Source organism: Carcharodon carcharias, chromosome 12 (genome assembly GCF_017639515.1).
Source record: "Carcharodon carcharias isolate sCarCar2 chromosome 12, sCarCar2.pri, whole genome shotgun sequence".
NCBI classification, from domain to species: Eukaryota; Metazoa; Chordata; class Chondrichthyes; order Lamniformes; family Lamnidae; genus Carcharodon; species Carcharodon carcharias.
This window is the reverse complement of record NC_054478.1, coordinates 77,424,896-77,444,336: the sequence shown is the minus strand read 5'-3', so window position 1 is coordinate 77,444,336 and position 19,441 is coordinate 77,424,896. Positions and strand designations below refer to the sequence as shown.

General features: G+C 41.6%; 1 protein-coding gene across 14 annotated transcripts in view; it reads left to right on the top strand.

The window, feature by feature from the left end:
- Positions 1 to 19,441, top strand: part of myo3b (myosin IIIB) — a 661,003-nt gene that overhangs the window by 263,090 nt on the left and 378,472 nt on the right. For all 14 annotated transcript variants that reach the window (XR_005944587.1, XM_041201000.1, XM_041200999.1 and 11 more), the window contains 3 exons: positions 3,015 to 3,168; positions 16,171 to 16,259; positions 16,492 to 16,621. Coding sequence is in view for 13 of the 14 variants with exons in the window: in XM_041201000.1 (XP_041056934.1) it covers positions 3,015 to 3,168; positions 16,171 to 16,259; positions 16,492 to 16,621 (373 nt within the window). In the remaining variant the exon portion in view is untranslated. The remainder of the gene's footprint in view (positions 1 to 3,014; positions 3,169 to 16,170; positions 16,260 to 16,491; positions 16,622 to 19,441) is intronic.

Genomic DNA, 19,441 nt, shown 5'->3' with positions numbered 1-19,441 from the left:
TGAGGGAGCTACTTTGACCTGAATAGTGCTGAGCTTTTTGAGTGTGGCTGGAGCTGCACAGATCCAGCCAAGTGGGGCGTATTCCATCACACTGCTGACTTGTGGCTTGTAGATGGTGGGCAGGTTTTGAGGGGTGAGAAGATGAGTTATTTGGTGCACAATTCCCAGTGTCTGGCCTGTCCTTGTAGCCACAGTATTTAAATGGCTGGTCTAATTAAGTTTCTGGTCAATGGTAGCTCCCAGCATGTTGATGATGTGGGATTCGGTGATGGTAACGCCACTGAATGTCAAGGGAATAAAAGCAAAATACTGCAGATGCTGGAAATCCGAAATAAAAACACAAATTGCTGGAAAAACTCAGTAGGTCTGGCAGCATCTGTGGATAGAAAAACAGAGTTCACGTTTTGAGACCATATGACTCTTCTTCAGAGGGGGAAGATGGTTAGATTCTCTCTTGTTGAACATGGTCATTGCCTGACACTTGTGTGATACAAATGTTACTTGCCATTTATCAGCCCAGCATGAATATTGTCCAGTTTGTGCTGAATATGTACATGGACTGCCTCAGTATCTGAGGAGTCTTGAATGGTACTGAAAACTGTGTGATCATCAGTGAAAATCTCCACTTTTGATCTTATGATGGGGGGAAGGTCATTTATGTAGCAGCTGAAGATGGTTGGGCCTAGGACACTACCCTGAGGAACACCTGCTGTGATGTCATGTGGCTGAGACGATTGAACTCTAACAAACACAACCCTCTTCCTTTGTGCCAGGTATGACTCCAACCAGTAAATAGTTTTCCCCTTGATTCACATTGACTTCAATTTTACTGAAGCTCCTTGATGTTACGCTCGGTCAAATGCTGCCTTGATGTCAAAGGCAGTCACTCCCATCTTACCTTTGGAATTCAGCTCTTTTGTCCATGCTTGGACCATGGCTGTAATGAGATCTGGAGCTAAATGGTCCTGGGATACCTAACTGACCATTGATGAGCAGTTTACTAGCGAGTAAGTGCTGCGTGATAGCACTGTTGATGACACTTTTCATCACTTGACCGATGATTGAGAGAAAACTAATTGGGGCATAATTGGCCAGATTGGATTTGTCCCACCTTTTGTGGACAGATTTTTCACATTGTCAGTAGCTGCCACTGTTGTAGCTGTACCAGAACAGCTTGGTTAGGGCCACAGCTAGTTCTGAAGCACCAGTCCTCAGTACTACAGCTGGGATATTGTCAGGGCCCATAGCTTTTGCTATGTCCAGTGAGTTCAGCCTTTTCTTAATCACGTGGAGTGAATTAAATTGGCTGAAGCCTGGCATCTATTATTCTGGGGATCTCAGGAGAAGGCTAAGATGGTAACCTGCCCTGTGCTTTAGGCTGAAGTCATTGGAAAATGCATTAGACTTGTCTTTTGCACTAATGTGCTGGGCTCTGCCATTGAGGATGGGAATGTTTGTAGAGCCTCTTCCTCCCATTAGTTGTTTAGTTCATAACTTGATGTGGCAGGACTGCAGAGCTTTGATCTAACCAGTCATTTAACTCTGTGTCCACAGCATATTGCTTCCACTGTTTAGTGTGCATGTAGCCCTGTGTTGTAACCTCACCAGGTTGACACTTCATTTTACAGATTCCTGGCATGCTCTCCTACACTCCTCATTGAACAAGGGTTCATCCCCGGCTTGAAGGTGATGATATAGTGAGGGATATGCCGGGCCATGAGATTACAGATTATGGTTGAATGCAACTCTGCTGCTGCTGGTGACCCTGAGCACCTCATGGATGCCCAGTTTTGAGCTGCAAACCTTTTCTGAATTGATCCCACTTAACACAGTGGTAGTACCATAAACACAATGGTGGATGTCCTCAGTGTGAAGACAGGACTTGGTCTCCACAAGTGTCCTGTAGTGGTCAGTCCTACTAATATTGGCATGGACAGATGCATCTGCAACAGGTAGATTAATGACGGTGAGATCAAGTAGGTTTTTCCTTTTTGTTGGTTCTCTCACCACCTGCTGCAGGCCCAGTCTGGCAGAAATGTGTTTCAGGACACGGCCAGCTTGGTCAGCACTGTTGCTACCAAGCTACTCTTTGTGATGGGTCTTGAAGTCCCCCACCTAGAATACATACTGTGCCTTTGCCACCCGCAGTGCTATTTCCAAGTGGTGCTCAAGAAGGAAGGGTACTGATTCTTCAGTTGAGGGAGGGTGGTAGGTGGTAATCAGCAGCCGGTTTCCTTGTCCATATTTGACCTCTCGGCATGAGACTTCATGTGGTCTGCAATGCATTGGAGTTGGGAACTCCAAGGGCCACTCCCCCTCGAATGTATACCACTGTGCCACCATCTCTGGGAGTCTGTCCTCCCAGTGGTCCCCAGAGAAGGTAATGGGAGAGTCTGGGGCGTTGACTGTGTCAGGCTGTTGCTTGACTAGCTTAGCCTAGCTCTCCTAATTTTGGCACAAGATATTATATTCCAGAAATCCAGTTGCTGAAAAGAACTGGAGCCAATCTTTACACATATTTGTATTTATTTAAAGTTGCAGATTACAAGTGTACAACTTCTCACCAAATTACCAGAGTTTCAGTCTATGTCTGTATAGAGGCATTCAAGTCAATCACCAATGATTGCCCACCATCTCTATACAATTAAGACACAATTAATGTATGCTTAACACAAGTCTTGTGTGAGTGAATGAAACTTATAAAATAATTAAGTAATTGAAATAAAATATACCACCAATCGCAGTAAAATTTGCTTGGTAGCAACAGTACTGACTAAGCTGGTTAAGACAAGACTTAATAATCTGATTTCATAACATTTAATGACAATATTAACTAGCATAATTCTGTAAGGTTTGTTTCAGTGTTGTTTTTATCTGGCTTTGTGGTATTGTTCACATGCAAAAAAAAAAAATAATTTAAAAAGGTGATCTTTCAATTTTAAAAGAAGCTGTTCGTGGTCAGGATTTTTTTTAATATTTCCAGCTAATGAAGTTATGCTTATGGTCACTTATAGATTGAATACCAAAATGAGGGAATTGATGCCACACTTGTGGAATATCAGGATAATCGACCAATACTGGATATGTTCCTTCAGAAACCAATGGGCTTATTGTCTCTGCTTGATGAAGAGAGCCGTTTCCCTAAAGCATCTGACCAGACACTCGTAGGTAAGAATAACACCAAATAACTTACATTGATACAGGGTCTCTAACTGACAAAATGCCCCAACATTTATCACAAAAATAGTCATAATTAAATTGAATGCCATGCCAGGAAGGAAAAGTTTGAAGGATGATCCAAAGGTAGGTCAAAGGAATAGAGATTGATGAGGTTTCTAAAGATTGAAAGAATTGTTGCCTCAACAAAAAAGTTTAGGGAAGGTATTCAAAAGGATGTAACCAAAGAAGTTGATACTCTGCCCCCAGTGTTTTTATGTTTTCATGTTTTATGTGGGAAATGCTGACAAGGTGGCATTTATTGCCCTTTTCTAATTGCCTTAAGAGTGTGGTGGCTGCCTCCATAATTGCTGCAGGCCTTATTCTGATAGTCTTGGGTAGGGAATGCCACGATTTTGACCTGGTAATGATGAAGTAGTGGTGACATATGTCCAATTCAGGATCTCAAGATACTGCAGCACTTGTCTTTAGTGGTAGAGGCCGTGGGACTTCCTTTCAAAATTTCCCAATATTCCCAATATTTTAATTGAAAAAATAAACCATAATAAGTTACCTTCAAGGCAGAGACTATTGCCTGGAAGTTATTAATGAGTGCTTGATGCATTTATACTATATCCCTCTCTTTCCTATTTTAACACTGTGTTAGAGTTAAAACATTTTTTAAAAAGTTGATAGCTCTGTAAAAGAAAAACGTAATTTGATTGAACATGTTAGGCATTCATACAATAACACTGCTCAGAATCACTTTCAGGCTTATGTCCAGTCTATAATTAGCAGAGAGGGATACATAATACATGCAGCATGAAATCCAAATGCATTTAATCTTAGGATCTCACAATTGTTGGTCAAAAAAGAAAGAAAGGATGCAGCTTTTCATGTTGTGATAAAGAAACATTAAAATACGGAAACACATTAAGCATCTTAATTACCTCTTCTGCATGATGATCTTCCATCCCATTTTTCTGAGCATTTAAGTTTACATAATTGCTTATATTTTCCATGTTGTTAGCCACTATTTTTCTGTTAAACAAGCTGTGGGTTCATACGGTTTCAGGTGCTGCAATTTTAATTTCAGTTTACTTCTGTATATGATGGTAGGATAAGCGTAAAGTGTGAATCTTCCTATGCAGAGTGAGTCTTCTAAGATCATACTTGCATTGCTACTAGACTGCTGCTCATTCAGGTAGGGTCTAAAATTTTGCATTGGCAGTAAAGATGATTTTTTAAAACTGGCAGCTGAGGTTGTTTACCCGATTTGCACTTGTCCTGGATTTTCTGGTGGGCCCACAGTTGGAAAACAGGAGCTGGAACTGATCCATGATGCCAGTCTCTTTAATGCCTTTACTCTTATGGTTTTGGAAGTGTGTCCCGCTGTACCTGGAGTTCCAATGTATTTTGTTACTGATGCAACACTAATGCTGTGAGCCTTTAAAATCTAAAACAGAGAATGCTCCTGCAAGCGTGTACTCACTAAAAATACTGCTAAAGTTATACTGCCAGACCTTTTGCAGAATGTTATGGAGACTGAGCTCATTTTTGGATCTTTGTTGTTTTCTTTGCATTGATTTTTGTTTTGAGCAGTTTTTTGTTTTGAATCTTTAATTAGTTGTTTAATTTAGCTTTTGTTTTGCTAGCTAACAACCAGCAGCCTAGGAACAGCATTTTTAAAAATTCGTTCATGGGATGTGTGTGTTGCTGGCTGGGCCAGCATTTATTTCCCACCCCTGATTGCCCTTGGGAACTGAGTGGCTTGCTGGGCCATTTAAGAGTCAACCACATTGCTTTGGGCCTGGAGTCACATGTAGGCCAGACCACTTAAGGACAGCAGATTTCCTTCCCTAAAGGACATCAGTGAGCCAGATGGGTTTTTACAACAGTTGACAAAGGTTGCCATTAGACTTGTAATTCCATGCCGTGCCGCCATTTTATATGGGCAGGTCAATTAAGGCCCGCTCCGCGATGCACGGATGGTAGCGCTACCTCTGCGGGCAGGGGGAGGAGGGAAAGATCTGAATGACGCACGGTGACGTCGGGATGCACGCTGTTTTATGCACTGGCGTTACGAGCCCGCCCCAGCACACTGGCATGAAAATTCTGGCCCATATTTTCTGTTAAATTCAAATTTCAACATTTGCCTTGGTAGGATTCGAACCCAGATCCCCATAGCATTACCCGGGGTATCTGGAGTGCTAGGCCAGAGGCAATACCACCACGCCACCGCTTCCCCCTAGCATGGGTAGTCCTTTAGGAATTGCCCTCGAAACTAGGGAGGTGGAGGAAGCGTTTTGTAGCAAGATGTAATGGCCCACGGTGTCCACGGTCTGTTTTGCAAAACAGTATTATGGTGCTTTACAATGTACTTGACTTGGATAATTGATCAAGATAAATTAGACTTTTTAAATGCAGAATAAAATAGTCCAAATTACTTGATTATTAAGATATGCTCTATCCAAAAAATAAAAACAACTTGTTCACAGCAGGTGCAGGAATTTAGTGTCAAAGACATGCACGGTAGAGGGTTATGATGGGTAGCAGGGGGCAGTGATGGGGAAAGAACTGTAAAGTGGTTCAAACCTATTAATACATCTGTTGAGTAGAACTTGCCCTCCCAGAATTAACCTTATGCCTAATGCTTGAATCTCAAATCTGCTAAATTTTGAACTGTCTTCCTGAAGAAAATATTTTTTTTATAAGTAACTGTATCGTGGGCCTCATTATTTGTGTTTTTCTGTTTTAATTTTCATGAACTTGCATACATTTGCATGTTTGATCTGGGAGGAATTGTCAGGGTTCATTCAGATACTTAGAAATTGGACAGCATTTGTGTTTGGTTGCTGTGGTGATTTGTTTTTTTAAGATACAAATTAGTGCATTCATGTTAATATGACCGAATAATAGATTTACAGATGTTGTAGGGAACCCTTGTAGCTTTTGTACTGGGTCACTATTACAATATTCAGTGTTCATAACATTTCTCCCCTGTTTACTCATGTGTAGAGTTCTGCTGACCAGCTAATTACACTGCCCAAAAAGCTGCATAATTTACCGGATAATCATCTGTGGCACTGGGTTCTTGCATGCATATTATCTCATTAATGTCCTAAAAATGTGGCAGTGTGGCCAAAGCCCCATAATGCATTGCGAATAGCTGAACAGCGGTCTATACACAGTTCACATTACCAATAGGTGGTGCATGGTCACCATGGTGCCTCTCCCTTAAGGTGCAAGCATTGCCAGTAGCTGCTCTATTTTTGTCAATAACTTCAATGACTCATAGATGTCTACCATACAGAAGGAGGCCATTTGGCCCATCGTGTCCACGCTGGTCAACAAAGATCTGGCTACACTAATCTCATTTTCCAGCACTTGGCCCATAGCCCTGGAGGCCATAGCAATGCAAATGAATATCTAAATACTTATTAAATGTTATGAGAGTTTCTAATTCAACCACCATTTCAGGCAGTGAGTTCCAGACTCCCATCACCCTCTGGGTGAAAAGATTTATCCTCAGCTCCCCTCTTAGCCTTCTACCTCTTACCTTGGTTATTGGCCCCTCTACTAATGGAAACAGTGCCTTCTAATCCACCCTATCCATGCCTCTCATAATCTTATACACCTCTATCAGGTCACCTCTCAACCTTCGTTGCTCCAAGGAAAACAACCCCAGCCTATCCAATCTTTCCTCATAGCTCAGACCCTCCAGCCCAGGCAGCATCCTGGCAAATCTCCTCTGCACTCTCTCCTTCCTAAAGTGTGGTGTCCAGAACTGCATGCAGTACTCCAGTTGTGGCCTAACCAGCATTTTATACAGTTCCAGCATAACCTCCCTGCTCTTGTATTGTATGCCTCGGCTAATAAAGGCAAGTTTCCCGTATGCCTTCTTATCCGCCTTATCTACCTGGCCTGCTACCTTCAGGGATCTTTGGTTATGCACACCAAGGTCTCTCTGATTTTCAGTACTTTCCGGGGTCCTACCATTCATCCCTTACCTTAGCCCTCCCCAGGTGCATTACCGCACAAATTTCCAGGTTGAATTCTATTTGCCACTGCTCTGCCCACCTGACCAGTCCATTGATATCCTCCTGCAGTTTATGGTTCTCCTCCTCACTATTTACCACCCTATTTACCAAACTATCAGTTTTCGTGTCATCCGCGAACCCCTTGATCATAACCCCTACATTTAAGCCCAAATCGTTCATGTACCCCACAAATAGCAAAGACCCCAGCACTGAGCTCTATGGAACCCCGCTGGAAACAGACTTCCAGTCACAGAAACATCCCTCCACCATCACCCTCTGCTTCCTACCTCTCAGCCAATTTTAGATCCAATGTGCCACTTTGCCTTGGATCCCATGGGCCCTTACTTTCTTGACCAGTCTGCCATGAGGGACCTTATCAAAAGCCTTGCTAAGGTCCATGTGGACCACACCAAATGCATTACCCTCATCAACACTCCTGGTTACCTCCTCAAAAAGTTCGATCAAATTTGTCAAACACGACCTTCCCTTACAGATCAATGCTGACTATCTCTAATTAATCCTGTCTCTCCCAAGTGCAGATATATTCTGTCCCTCAAAATTCTTTCTTGTAACTTCCCCACCACCTAGGTTAGACTGACTGGCCTGTAATTTCTTGGTCTATCCTTTCCTCTCTTTTTTAATAATGAGACAATGTTGGCAGTCCTCCAGTCCTCTGGCACCTCACCTGTGGCCAGAGAGGATTTGAAAATTACTGCCAGGTCCCCTGATATCTCTTACATTGCCTCCCTCAACAGCCTGGGATACATCCTATCCAGGCCTGCGGATTTATCCACTTTTAAGGCCGCTAAACCTGCTGGTACCTCCTCTCTCTCTATGTTAATTTGCTCTAATATTTCTCAGTCCTCCACCCTGATGTCTATATCTGTGTCATCTTTTTCCATTGTGAAGACAGATGCAAAGTATTCATTGAGGACTGCACCATGTTTTCCAGGTCCACACACAGGTTTTCTCTATGGTCCCTAATTGGCCCTACTCTTTCCCTAGTTATTCTCTTGCTCTTTATATATTTAAAAAACACTCTGGGTTTTCCTTTATTCTACCCACTAATGTTTTCTCATGCACTCTCATAGCTTTCCTAATTTCCTTTTTAAGCCCCCCTCTGCACCTTATATACCCCTCTAAAGACCCTGCTGTGTTGAGCCTTTGGTATCTGCCATAAGCTTCTCTTTTTTTCTTAATCCTTAATCCTAACCTTTATGTCCCTTGACATCCAGGGTTCTCCGGACTTGGTCCCCCCTTTGTCTTTACGGGAACATATTTGCCCTATACTCTTGCTATTTCCTCCTTGAATGCCTCCCAGCACTCTGACACAGTTTTATCTGCAAGTGGCTGCTCCCAGTCCACTTGGGCCAAATTGCATTTCATCTTAGTCAAATTAGCCTTTCCCCAGTTTAGAACTTTTATTCCTGGCCCAACCTTATCCTTTTCCATAACTATTCTAAATCTAACTGAGTTATGGTCACTATCTCCAGAATGCTCCGCTAATGATACGCCTTCCACCTGCCTGGGCTCATTTCTGAATATTAGGTCCAGAACTGCCCCCTCCCTGTTGGTCTTTCTATGTACTGGCTAAAAAAGTTCTCCTGGATGCAACTTAAGAATTTTGCTCCCTCCCTACCTTGCACGCTAAAGCTATCCCAGATGATATTTGGGTAGTTAAAAGCCCCTACTATTACTGCCCTATTATTCTTACATTTCTCTGAAATTTGATTACATATTTGATCCTCTATCAATGCTTCTTTGAAGTTTGAGACATTTAAAGGTGTAGCCCACCTGCTATATGTGACTGTTTTCCTAGGGAACTATAATTGTGAGCTGCCTGTAAATGTATTTTGGGATCCTTATGGTCATCTCTCTCTCTAGGCTCTGAAGGGGGAGAACAAGCAAAGAAGGCATGTATAAATGTGCATTTTCACCAGGCTCAGGTCATCAAATAGGATTTACTATTATGTTGGTCCTCCTCTATAGAGGCCAAGGTAATCATTGATGGAAATGTCCTAAGGAACTGGCATAGTAACCTACTTTCCCCAGAGACATTGAAATAATTTTGCAGTGTCCTGCAGTTAGACCCTGAAACCACTTCCAGGACAGGGGTTATACTGTCAGTGGCTGTCATGGTAACCACTGCCTTGCATTTGTAAGTAAATGAGTCCTTCCAAGCAACAGCAGGAGATTCTTGAAATTGTCCAACTTGCATTGCACTGTTGCTTGCTGGTCAAAATGATTCTTTTGCTCAGACCCAGTGAATTCATCAATTTTCCTGTGGAAAGCAAAGCAATGCAGATGAACCCTGTGCTTTTCTGCCTTCCTGTATTTCCCCAAAGTTGCGAGGCATTACTATGCCTATGGCCATAAAGAATCCCAATGCCATTCCTCAGGAATAGAAAAGGTTTACGCTCTGCAAAACTTGTTTTTTGTCTGTGACCAAGCAAGCATTGTTACAAATAAAAAGTTTATAAGATTACATTTTAGGACTGTCTCTGTCATTTAAGGTAAAATGGAAAATTGAAGGGGATCATGTGACCTGCTCTGAATTCTGCCCAACAGGAAGCCTGAGAGGCTTGGTTGTTAAAGGTTAAAAGGGGACACGGATTGATTTACTGGCAAGAAGGTGCTAGATGTTCACACCTGTAGACAATGTCAAGAGCAGTTGTGCTGACTGTGGGTAGACTGTTAGGCCTGGATTCTTGCTCCTGGGTCGGGAGCGCAGAGTCTGGACATTACACGGGCTCCACAAACCTGATCCGGGAGAAATTGCCACAGAAGTTGGGATTTTTGTTCCGGGTTGGCGGGGTTCTCTTGGAGTCAGGCCCGCCATCCCCAAAGGAGTGCCAAGGCTGTTGGGCTTAGAGGCAAGCTGGGAGAGAACTGCCTCTGTGCTCCAGCAGTATGTTCATAATTTTTTAAAAAGCAATAGAACAAAGAAACAACCATCCCAGCCCTCACCCCTCACTCCCACTCACCTCCACACATACTCCTCATGCCCCATTCATGCCAACCAAGGACACTTCATGTCCTCTACCCACCCCCATGCCCCTTTATACCCTGCAAGCCAATCTGTGCCCCTCTGCACAACCCCATGGCCCTCTATAGCCCCATGCCAACTTACTGCCAACTCATGCCAACCTATTCACCACCCATCAACCTTTGCTCTTGTACCTACCATAATGCCAACTCGCCCAGGATCCACAATGGGCAGACCTTGGGACCCATGCAGAGCTTAAATAAAATAAAGTTTTGAATGTCTAATGCAGACTTTTTACAAAAAAAACCCTCCCATTCACTACATTTACATTCATGAACAACATCCTTATAAAAAATATTTGGTTCAAGGGTTTAGTCCCTTACAAAAGCCAACATTGGAATTCATAGTCCCAAGTTCAAAGAGTCTATAGCCACCTGGAGCTATCAGTCAAACTGTGAAATGGAATGCAGCATACTGTGATAATGGAAAGTTTGTGAAATCAGTCATGCAGCACTAATCCAGTAATGGTAACTCTCAGGCTTATGTTAACAGACAGAGTGAAATATGAAGCAATGATTTTTTAAAACATTTGACATTTTTTCAAAGATTTAAAGCGCAGGAGTTTTAAATGCCTTGACACTGTGACAGTTGCCTTTGACAGTTCATATTGACACTTTTGACAGTTGCTTCTGACAGTGTATTTTGACACTTTTGACAGTTCGAATGAGTTTGACAATTAATGAGTTTATGCACTTCTTACACACATTCATGCCTCATTTTAACAATTTGAAGGGGCTTCTGACATCCCCCAAAGGTGTCCCGGGACTATATCCAAAGGGGTATGCTACCTCTCGAAAAGGGTATCCCACCTCTCCAAAGGACTCCACAAAGTTCTGACCTGCTCCTATCAGGTCTAACTTGCACACGTTGCATTTCATACACCTGGGTCACCAAAATTAGACATGAGTGTAGGCAGCTTAATTACATGGGCCTCTGCAAAATGCGCATGTGTAAATCCTGACTCCGGACCCATTCTCCCTGACACTGCCTCCCCCCCTCCAAACAAAAATGGTAGGTGCCATGTTTGTGGGCGGGACTCAGATTTTCGGTCTCTTCTGCCTTTTTTGCAACAATGGAGAGTCTCTCCATTGTTGTGAAAATCCAGGCCTTAGTTTCCAAGTTGCACAGGGTGGTGTTAGGAACATCAGGTTTTTAAAATTGGTGTACTTTAAATTGTCTGTTTAATTCCAAAAAAGAATGAAGCTGGGGGTCTGGAAGATAACTAATTTGTACTTCTACGTGGATACAAAGCCCATGTGATTCATGTTGCCATCAAGATGAGTTTTGAGAGGGGAAAAGAAAGCTATTGTAACATCAGGTTACAGAGTTCCTAAGATATCACTGAACCTCAAAGACATAAGCCACTCTGCAGCCATCTGAGAGGCAGAAAGCAGGAGATAGAAGCAGTGAGCCCTACACCTGAAGCAGAGAAAATGCTGACTCTATTGTTCAGCACACAGCATAGGAGTCGGAGCTTGTGCTGAGATTGAGAAGACTGAATTCGTGAGGATTTAAAGGAGGCTGGGAGATTTTCCTAGTCTAGGCTGGAGGGAAGGAGTCTATAGTGCAACCCTCACAATGAATGTCAGTTCAAGGGTTAGAAGTTAACTGGCTTGGAAAGGAAAAGGACACAAGCCATCAGGAGTTGACAATAGCTTTGAAGTGGTTCCTGGAGACTGAAGTGTCTACTTAAGGGACAGTGCAATGTCTAACCATAGTGGGAGATTTTCAGTTGTGCTAAAAGCTAAGTGGGGAGTTTATTTTTTTGTAGTTTAAAGTATAAGTTGTCTATACATGGTGTTTAGGCAATGTTGCTTTTGGCTTATTTGCTACAGTAAAAGTCTTAAATATTGAAAGCTTTTTGTGGAACCCTTTTTTTCAAATAACTTTGAAAGAAGATACCTGTCTCTTCAGGGACCCTAACATCATGATCGCAGAATTATGTTAATGTCTAATGCTGTGGCAGAATAAATCATCATTGCATGGCTATGTACATTTTCTGACACATCTGCAGTCATTTGAACAGGTTATTTAGGTTATGACAGTTGTTCAAGTTTCCCTCTGGGATTTGAACAACTCAGCCATTACCATTGGCTGTGTCATGACACCTCTACTAACAATAATACACTGCAGTAACCCTCCTTCTCATTATAGAGCACAGTTAACAGCTGCTTCCCTCAGAACAAGCACATCCAGTATTGAGATGTGGCACTATCCTGAGCGACAGTATTAACATTCGTGCCAGTTTCTATCAATCCCCAATGCTGGACATCCCCCAATGTTGCCAGTCATATGTGTGAGAGCAGTCATACGGGCAACAATGAGGTTGTTAAAATCTGCATGATCAGTTACTTTCTGTGGTTAATCTAGACAAAACATATACTGGGGGCTGGAATTCCAGTCTTCAGAGCCCTTTCGGAGCACTAATGACGAAAGCTATCCCTGAGTTTCAGACCTCAGCCCCCGGGGGTTCTGCTGCAGGGAGGCCTTGGACTGTCCAAATTTTCCAGAGTAGTCTGCAGCTCAATTGGTGGATATGCAGCAGTGCACAGATTCAAATTTATTTTTCATACAGATGAATTGTTCATGGAGAGCTAGCAAAGTACATTTGTCGATGAGATCTTCAAGGTCCAAGGCCCTCAGCTCAGCAGGTTGAAGGCTTCACCCAGCTCCTAAGATTGGGAGATGTCTATGAGCAAAGGTTGTGAAATATGCAAGTGTTCCACAGAGAGGCGCACTGCATTCCAGTTAAAAAGCAAATACTGGATGTGCTTGTTCTGAGGAAAGCAGCTGTTAACTGTGCTCTATAATGAGAAGGAGGGTTACTGCAGTGTGTTATTGTTAGTAGAGGTGTCATGACACAGCCAATGGTAATGGCTGAGTTGTTCAAATCCCAGAGGGAAACTTGAACAACTGTCATAACCTACATTTTCAATTGGTATGTTTGAGTTGCAGCTCTGAATTCGGGAATAACACCAAGCTTCAAGGGTATTTTTATATAAAACTAAATTAAACTTTTATTAATTTAACAACAAGTTAATCATATACACATGTCTACAAACTACTACCATAATAACTTTTAAACAAATCCCCAAATTAATCACTACCAGGTACATCTTCACCAAAGCAACATTAACCCATAGACTTCAAACAGGCAAAGCACATTTGACCCTACGAATTAAAAATGAGGTTCCTTGCAATTTGGTTCCTTTGCCGACACAGTTGTAGGCTCATAGGCTGGTTAGATCTTAAATGCCCCTGACCTACATACACAAACTCCATTCGGTTTATACCTAGCTTCCCCTTTGAATGTAAATTTTCCATTGTATTACTAGGTTTTTAAATTTTAACTCTCCTAATAATAATCCTTTCATTCCACTAAATTCATTAGTAATATAAGCATATTGCTTGGTGTCTCTCAGTTAGATGTAAGATTTTACCCATCTTTTGAATGGTTTATTCAACAAATACAAATTTACACTTTACATTCGCCTTCTTGCGTTTATCTAATTAACACCTCAAAACTACATCAAAGCACCCAGACTAGCTGTCTTTAATCCAATTAAGCCACACACAGACACATACATAGGGCAGGACTTTACCTGCAGGGGCGGTGCCCGCTCGCCAACGCGTAAAATGACGGGCGGTGATGTCGGGAGGAACTCCCGATGTCACTGCATCCCGTTTAAATTTTCAGGAAGATGGGGGCGCAGCAAAATCAGCTGTTCGCCTGCTGACCTGTCAATGGCCAATTGAGGCCATTGATAGATCAATTAAAGTAATTAGTGGACCTGCCCGTCCAACCTTAAGGCTGGCGGGCAGGCCAGGAGCCCTGGCGAGATGTAGTAAAAACATGAAACGTCAAAACGTCATCCACAGGCGGGATGAGGTTTCATGTAGGATTTTAAAAATTTTAATAAAGTTTTTTTGGAAATTACGAACATGTCCCAACCCATGTGACATTGCCACATGAGTGGACATGTAAGGGAATTTTTTTATTTCTATTTTTAATATTTTTGAAAGTGGAGGTGATCTCCCTGAGGCAGCACACAGACCCTACAACAATTCCAATTTAACAATAATTTCCAATAACAATATAGACATTAATATCTCTTCAAATGGATCTCCTCTGTCATGAAGAGGGGGAGGGAAGGATTTCTTGTGCTGGAGAGGAGATAGGGGAATAGTATGCTGTGGCAAAGCATCATCCTAAGAAAGCGAAATGGCAAGACATCATTCTCACCTTTCTCATCTGGGTAAGGTCATTGAACTTTTTCTTGTACTGCACTCATGTCCTGGGAATGATACTTCTGGCATTTTCATTCTCAGCTGTTTCTTATCAAACCTGCCTGGGCACCTGTCTGCCATCTAAGAAGTGAGCACCTGTCTCTGTACCTTCATCTGCTCAATCAGGATTTCCACCAAAGCACGCCTTAAACACAGTGCTCTAACAGCAAATAATTCTTACCAAAGTATCTAAATTTGCACCAGAAATAAAAGAGAAATTAAAGAGCACCTTTGCTTTATGAGACGTATTAATTAGGTCTCAGACCTGTTGGATCTGCCTCCCTCCTAATCACTGTAAAGCAATGGGCACCTTGACTATGCAGTTCAAATGAGACCTGACCATCAAAATAGTCTGGATTTCTCGCTGCTGCCATTGTATTTGGAGTGGCGGGGGCTTGGTAGGGTGGCAGGCTGGGAGTAGGTAAACCAGTTCCTCTCCCCATCACCTGCTTGATGTGTTCCACATAATAAAGTTGACTGCACTATATCTAATTCAGATGATACAGTCTTGCATTTAGTGGTAAGTCACTTTAAAATAACCAAAAAGCAATAAATGCTTCTTAATTTGCAAGAGTTGATCCAACTATTTGAATACAGCAGCACACATAGAATTCAATTTTCTGTGGGGACCATCGGGCCCCGATTGAGGTGGTGCTTCCGTCCCATTTTGAGAGGAATTTCTGCCTCTGAGAGCTGCTGGCTGCTGAACTGGCCAGTAACTCTCTTTGTCCCAGCAGCACCACTGGGAGTGAGTCTCCTGTAGAAGAGGAGCCAGGAGCCTAGAACAAGGTAAATCTGGTGTTTTTCTGGAGCCACACTGACAGGCTCCAGTGAGGAGGATGTGTCATGCACAAGAAAGAACAACATTTGAAGTCATAGATTTAACTGCAAGAGCAACATAATTTAATCTGCCATGCTGGCTAATTCTCTAACATGTGCTGTCAGATGTTCACCCCCTGAAACCTCCACGTGGTCTGGTGACTCCCACATATAGTACAGTGTGTACATGCCAGAATTTTATCCAAGTACCATTTATTACCTAACACTCAAGTCCACACACACAATCAGCTATCCTGATGACAGGGCGCCGGGGCAAGGAGTTGGGATCGACAGGGCGGTGGGGGCTGGTGAGTGAGGAAGAGAAATGTGGAGGGGGTGGGGGAGAAACAGCAGTAGGCGGGGTAGTCTGTCTTTGATGGCACACGGTGCCCAAACAGGAGACATACCCCACCTGACCTGGCCAGCATGCCAGCAGCTTTTACTGGGCGGCTTGGACACTTGGCATGGGCCATGGCGCCCAATTTATGCCCACCCCCCCATCCCAGGGGATGTAAAGTAACTACTGAGCTTTATAGTAAACCATATTGTTCTTTCTGGTAAGCATTGTGATAGTTAAAAAAAGTCTTGAATATTGCAGATTCATGAACTAAGGTTAAGCCTCAATAAATACATATTACTGTTTTAATCTAAGTAACTGGACATTTTCATTCAAGAGTATTTGTAAAGTTTAATATGGACAACAGTATGCAGTATTTCATTTTTTTTCATTTGCATATGCACTCAAATTAATGGTCAAGTGGATACTCAAAGTAAAATGTACATCATATTAAAACAAGCTGTATAATTCATATGATATTACAGATAAGTTTGAAGACAATCTACGATCAAATTACTTTTGGAGACCAAAAGGTGTGGAACTATGTTTTGGAATCAAACACTATGCTGGCAAGGTATAACCAAAAATTTTAAATGAAAAAGATTAATATTTAAAATGCAGTTTTTTTTATATTAATTTTAATGAAATATACAATTTTGACTTGATTAAAATATAGAGCACCTTCATATAAAATACATCAGCATCTGTCCCTCTGTCAGGGTATCTGTAATGTCTGATGGTAAAATGCGATAATACAGAATATTAGATTATACAGTAATGTTCTATTAATGTTTAATAATCAACAGGTTTTTTACGACCCATGTGGTTTCCTTGAAAAAAACAGAGACACGCTTCCTGCAGATATAGTGGTGGTACTTCGGACATCAGAAAATAAATTGCTTCAGCAACTCTTTTCCAATCCACTCACAAAAACAGGTAGGAGTAATCTTGGATTTTCTTTACAGATGATGGCACCTGTTGCATTCTATAGTAAAATAAACATTATGTAAAGCTATTTCCTGTGGCATTGCTCATAGAGCAAGCGAAGGTGCATATTAATGATATTCGTCCTTTATTTAGAGATGTGACATTAAAGATACTTTATGATGGGTGTCCCAGGAAATGACACCTGAAATCGATAAATTCCTGTAGTATGAAGCAGTCACAAAATACGAATTGGCATGAGTACCTCAGTAATGAATTTTCTCTTTGGGGTACATGTAAAAATCTCCATGGTTAGAGTAATATGATCTGCTGATATGACGAATGTGTGTTCTTAAGATGGTTGTATTTAAAATTACTGAGGATCATGGATGTGTTATACAGGAACTGAGACTGATGTATCAGCTTTGATCATAAAAAATATTAAAAATAAAATGAAAAGTAATGTCATGAAAATTAATTCTGTATTTAAAACTGTCTGATATGCTCAAATGGCAAATGTAAAGAAGTTATTTTTCAGAGAGATTGTTTTAATTGTATTGGCATATTTTGAAAAGGACAGAAATGTTTGATGTAAAAAAAGTAGGAACACAAAAGTGTGTTTGGTGAAATGGCTGAACTTGCTAAATAGTGCTCTTTTTAAAAAGAATTACAGTCAGGAGCTAAAGTAGCATCAAGGCTGATATAAAACAAATTAATGACTTTAAGACTAACTCAGCAATATGATGTATTGAAAAAATTACACTAGAGCAAACGTGCCATGCAGATTACAATTAGAGAAAAATGTTGAGTTTAAAATCTTGATCAGGAGCAGTTGACTTCTTGAAAAGAACAAAATAAGGCTCAATGTAAAAGGAATCATGTGAAATTTGCTGCACTAATAGTCCCTCCTAAAAGGGCAGTAGTTTGACAGCAACAGAAATGTTCTTTTAAGACTTGCCGCATCTTTAAAAAGAGCAAAAAACAATATTATTATCAGATGAAATATGAAAATTGGCCAAAAATGGAAATGATGGCTCCAGAGTTGGAGAGCAGCAGCCCAAAAACAAAAGGGACAAGGTGAATGTAATAAAACAAGCTAGAGTAAGTTAAAAGGGAAAATTTTCGTAGGTTGAAGAATATTGGGCTGAATTTTACCATTGGCTTTGGGACCCAACGTCGAAATGAGAAGCAGATCCTGAGGTTGCAATTACCGGCAGTGCGATTGCCGATGTGATTTTACCACAAGCGGCCTCCTAATTGGCTACGTATTTAATGGACTGTGGGTGGGTTCCTGATGCTGTCAGCCCAATCAGTGAACGCCTCACATATATGATTTTTACTGGCCAGATTGCTAGATAGTCTTCAGTTGAAAACCAGCGCCATTCCAACCTCAGTCATAGAGCTTCAGTATGCAGATGATCCTTGTGTGTGCGCTCAGCAACTGAAATCCAGTTCATTATTGACACCTTCTCTGAAGCATATGAGAAACTGGGCCTTCCCTAAACACCAGGAAACTAAGGTCTCCTTCCAAGCAACTCCCACAGCATAATGCCTCCCCCTGACCCCCTGCAGATCAGTGAGACCTCTGCATGATCCTCCAAACCCAGTGAGAAGAAAAACAGTCTAATAGCAGCATCCTCTCCCAAACCACTTTCCCCAAAATTAAGGCGCAAATCACTCAAAACCAGCTCCTATGAACAAGACATGTAGTTTATATGCTTGACACCAGACTTCTGAAGCAACTGGTCTACTCTGAACTCGGTCATGGCAGGAGACTCCCTGGAGGACAGCAGAAATGCTTTAGGGATGGCCTCAATTCATCCCTGAGGAAGTCAAGCATACCCACTGACTAATTGGAGTCCTTGGCTTGCAACTGACCAAAACAGAGAAGGCTCATCAGGAAGGCACCAAACTCATCGAGGGACTTTGTTGGAATGTCCAGTGGAGAACTGGAGGCTTCAGAAGGAGTGCACAAACCTCCAAACAATCATTTACCCAACCCTTGACCACCTGCCCCACATGTGGCAGAGTCTTATGACTGTGTTTTGACTCGTGAGTCATCTCAGAATTCATCGAACTATAGCGGAAGCAAGTCACCTTTGATCTCAAAGGACTGCCTAAGAGAAGAACTAGTTAGCAATGTGGACTGAAAAATTCAAGGAAATGTTTAGGTGGGGATACCAACTTAATGTTTTTAATAGTACATTTTTTTTATATATATAAAAAGAGAGAATAGATATAAGGTTAAAGTTTTGCTTGAAACATTGTGATGACATGATTTGTTTTTTATGTGCCTAAATTATTTTTTTTCCAAAAGGAAATCATTATAGTTGAAAAGTGCTCTTATGTTGCATTGTGATTAAGGTAATCAAACTGTGCAAAATTATCCCTCCACTGTCATAGCACAACTGTATAATTTGGACAAATAGCAGGCAGAGGAAATCTTGCTCTATGGGAATTTTCAAATTATGAAATGCAAGGTTGACCATCTCTGGAGAGTTTTCAGAACATCATTAATTACAGCGCATTGTTCATTTTGTTGTTAAAAATGGCAGTTACTTATACAGCCATGCAGACGCAAGCAATATAGATATTTTCCCTATTACACAAAAAATTCTAATTGCAATATTATAAGAACTATAATAAGGTGTTGAATGTATTTATTTACACTATTTTAAATTAGCATTTAATCCAAAATGGTTACTATCCCATCCAAGCCTTTGCGCTGGGCTGACAGCCATCTCTCCCTTACAATTAATCCTTTCCAGTATGCTGCTTGGTGGATGCAGAGAAAGTAATTTGCCTCACTTTATCTATGCAGATGTTTTTTTC